General features: G+C 45.5%; 1 protein-coding gene across 1 annotated transcript in view; it reads left to right on the forward strand.

Moving 5' to 3' along the window:
* Window positions 1-2,132: 2,132 nt before the first annotated feature.
* The window catches only part of LOC311232899 (endothelial cell-selective adhesion molecule-like), a gene marked incomplete at its 5' end in the record, with an annotated part of 27,265 nt that continues 25,085 nt past the window's right edge, over window positions 2,133-4,312 (forward strand). Inside the window, one exon of the mRNA XM_084319733.1 lies at window positions 2,133-2,324. Coding sequence (XP_084175859.1) covers window positions 2,133-2,324 — 192 coding nt within the window. The remainder of the gene's footprint in view (window positions 2,325-4,312) is intronic.

The raw sequence follows: 4,312 nt of genomic DNA on the forward strand, positions 1-4,312 counted from the left end.
GTCTCACTCTCTCCAGACCCGTCTCACTCTCTCCAGACCCGTCTCACGCTCTCCAGACCCGTCTCACTCTCTCCAGACCCGTCTCACTCTCTCCAGACCCGTCTCACTCTCTCCAGACCCGTCTCCCTCTCTCCAGACCCGTCTCACTCTCCACTCTCTCCAGACCCGTCTCACTCTCTCCAGACCCGTCTCACGCTCTCCAGACCCGTCTCACTCTCTCCAGACCCGTCTCACTCTCTCCAGACCCGTCTCACTCTCTCCAGACCCGTCTCACTCTCTCCAGACCCGTCTCACTCTCTCCAGACCCGTCTCACTCTCTCCAGACCCCGTCTCACGCTCTCCGCTACGCCACTTCCCCTTTACAGCCTCTGTCTGAAACTCTATTTTCTCATCTATTTTAAGGTTCATCACTGTTGTCCCTACGTTCTGGATGGAAAGTAAACACATGAGACCATGTCCCAGAGGGTTCAGTGACGTTTCTAATCTTAGAAAAAGAACCACAGTGGTTTCTATAGCCAGCAGGAAAAACAGAAAGAGCAGCGTTAGTGTAGTTAGGCCCCCGTCTTCGTCGATTATAGACGCTTTCATCGGGACTCTGGACCCGAGTATGTTTCCTGTCGGCTGTATTAGCAAACACTGCAGCAGGAAGTGAACTCTGGTCCCTTTAGAATGTTTATGTTGCCAAGTTGAAAGCATCTATACTAGTTGGTTTTGCCTTAGTTGACCATCAAAGCCACTTGAAGTGTTTTTTCCTCTTGCTATTTTCTCCGTGCTGGATTAGTTATTTCCTTTTTTTTTTTTTTTTTTTTTTTAACTTTTTCTCCTATTTTTCAATTTTTCTCCCATCCCAATTTCATATTGTCCAATTCTACCCTCCCCTGTCTCGAACGCTGTTAGGCCATGCCTCCCACAAGCCGGCTGCAATGTGGACGAAGCCTTGCATCACGTGTCCCCTCCGGTACACGAGGAGGCAGCCGTCGCATCTTTTCACCTGCACAGCGCGATCTCTCAGCGGCGAGGGTCTGCGTGGGAGGGACACGCCGCCCCCGTCGCTTCCTGATTCTGCTGCGCAGGCGCACCAACCGACCTGTAGGAGTCGCTGTCCACAACGTCCGATCCCCACCCTCCAGCTTCCCACCCCTAACACTGCCAATTGCGTTAGTTATGAACGACCAGCCAAGCTGGTAGCAATGCAGAGAGCTGGGCTCGAACCCAGCATCTCCTGCATTAGTGGCGAGCGCCTTGCCCACTGCGCCACTTAGCCGCCCACGGATTAGTTATTTCCTGAAAGACGACGAGCGCCTCTCTGGTTAAGTACTAGATTTGAAGAGGTCCTTTTGTATGATTGTATGTGAGAAACTTAATTGGTACATTTTCAACTAATGATAGTTAGTTGATTTGGTGCTAGATTGAATGATGCATTCTATAAAGGCACAACGAGAGCATCCTGGCTGGTCTGGGATAAGATAAGATAATAAGATAAGATATTCCTTTATTGATCCCCTTGGGGGAAATTCGGGTGTCAAAGCAGCATGGGGGGGGGGGGATACAGGATGGGGGGTGCATAGCTTCACAGTTCTATATACCCTATAGGTACACTTAAAGTATAGATACAAATACAAATTTTTTATCTAATTAATTACAGGATTTGTAATTAATTAATTAATCTAATTAAATTAATTGATATTCTCATTTGGTTCATTACAATTTACTCAAGCCTAGTAACAGACACAGTATTTCTGACACTGGGAATACATTCCCTGAGATCCATAGATGTCCCTAGAATTAGATACCAAGAACATGCAAATGGGCCATTTAAAAAAAAAAGTTTGTAAATGTTTATTCTACGTTCTTATGCAATGAATGAGATTTAAAAAAAGGAAAATATATATATATATATATATATATATATATATATATATATATATATATATATATATATATATATATATATATATATATAAATATATAAATAATAATAATTTTGAGTACATTTATAATATAAATAAAAGTACAAACACAAGATAGTTCAGTGATGAGAGTCCAGTGATATTAGTCTCTAGTGCAAAATACAAGATAGTCAGTACGGTGATGTGAGTCTCTCAGTTCTCAAGTCCCGAGTTGTGACAGTGATGATAGCTCTGGCAGCAGATCCGGCCGCCCGAGCCTTTGTTGATCTGCTCTGCCCCGCAGACGGTCACGCCAGCAGCCCAGAACACCTTGAGCCTCCCTCCATCCAGGTTACGTACCACAGACGGTGTGTCAGCGAATCACGCGGGATTATCAAAGACCCCAGCCACCCCAACCACAAACCCGCTGATGCGGTCTGGCAAGCGACTCCGCGGCCACAGAGCCAGAACCCACAGGCCGAGGGACTCTCTCTTCCCCCCGAAGCAATCAGGCTCAGGAACAAAGAACACTGACAGCCCGCTGCCTGCCCCCACACACCACACACACACACACACACACACACACACACACACACACACACACACACACACACACACACATGGACACAAACAGACGTACACGACGCACAAACAATCTTCATGCACACGTGCACATTTACCGGGGCATGCCTGCACATGCACATTGCACACACTACACACTCTACACACACTCTACACACACACTACACATGCACCACGCACGCACGCACACACGCACCACGCACGCACCACGCATGCACGCACGCACGCACGCACGCACGCACGCACGCACGCACGCACGCACGCACGCACGCACACACACACACACACACACCACACCCATACTGTGATTACTGTACTATATTTAGGGCTATATTGTACTGTACTATATTTAGAGCTATGTTGTATTGTACTATCTCTCTCTCTCTCTCTCTCTCTCTCTCTCTCTCTCTCTCTCTCTCTCTCTCTCTCTCTCTCTGCACATGTACTTCCTGGTCAAGGAAACTATAAAAGAAAGAAAATAAGCATTACATCACGCGCAGGAGTGGTTTGTGACCAATAAACCATGCCTAGGGGTGGTCGTTAGGCCCGAGGCGCAGCCGAGGGTCGTTAGACCCCCCTAGGCATGGTTTATTGGTCACAAATCACGACTACAAGTGGTGTAAAGCTTTTATACAACTGCCAGATTCATCCAACCTTATTTCTATACAATAAACACACATTAATCGAAGATTTATTGAAAAAACCATCCGCCAGAAAAAGTAGTTCCCACAACTACAAAAAAGACAAGTTGCCTCCATGTGGAAGCAGCTTGAAGTGCATCCAACCAAACTAACACATCCAACTGTGTATTATTGGAATGATTGAGAGAAGTTGCCTCATGTGGAAGCAGCTTGAAGTGCATCCAACCAACTAACACATCCAACTGTGTATTATTGGAATGATTGATTGAAAATTTGATTACCAGATGCAGAATGGGTACAATACAGTACGGCTCAATACACACAATTGTTAAGGGAATGCAGACCTACTTTCCATAGAACTTCATTCTTAGATGCTTCTATATAAAGTAGGTAAAACAAATTAAAACGTTTTCTTTGCCCTATAGGAAAAAAACGTTTTCTTCGCCCTATTTTTTTATTTATTTCTTTTAGCCTAAACTTAACCAGTTGGAAACCAGGGGTACAGTAATAAAATTAGCAATCAACCAATCAATCAATTCAATAGACCATGCTCACTTAAAACAGCGCTGCTTCTCTCTCAGTCTGACTCCCCCGCTGTTGCAGACAGGAGTGTGTGTGTGTGTGTGTGTGTGTGTGTGTGTGTGTGTGTGTGTGTGTGTGTGTGTGTGTGCGTGCGTGTGTGTGTGTGTGTGTGTGTGTCACAGTGTGTGTGTGTGTGTGTGTGTGTGTGTGTGTGTGTGTGTGTATGTGTGTGTGTGTGTGTGTGTGTGTGTGTGTGTGTGTATGTGTGTGTGTGTGTTTGTGGGTACGCCAGCGTCGGACAGTGTGAGAGTGAACGCTGCAGTCAGTGGGAAGGAAGTAGAAATTTAAATCAATCAATTAATCAATCAATCAATCCGCGATTTTTCTTTTGTTCTAGATTGACTCAAGACCCATCAATTACATCATCCAACATTGTTTAAAGGACTAACACATTCCCCTTGACAGAATCGCTTCATATTTAGTCGTTATGGTGCTATCAACATATCCATTTGTTGTCCGCGATCTTGTTTTCTCCCGGAGTGAGCCGGGGTGTGATATGTGATTCGGTTGTGGGCGGGTCCTGAGCCCAGGACCGTGGATTGTTGCCAATAAAGACGTGTAAATGGCCAATCAGAATCGAGAAATTTGCATGCCGTTGTATAAGGGTCATTACATCAT

The sequence above is a fragment of the Notolepis coatsorum genome (assembly GCF_963971535.1).
Source record: "Notolepis coatsorum genome assembly, chromosome: 8".
NCBI classification, from domain to species: domain Eukaryota; kingdom Metazoa; phylum Chordata; class Actinopteri; order Aulopiformes; family Paralepididae; genus Notolepis; species Notolepis coatsorum.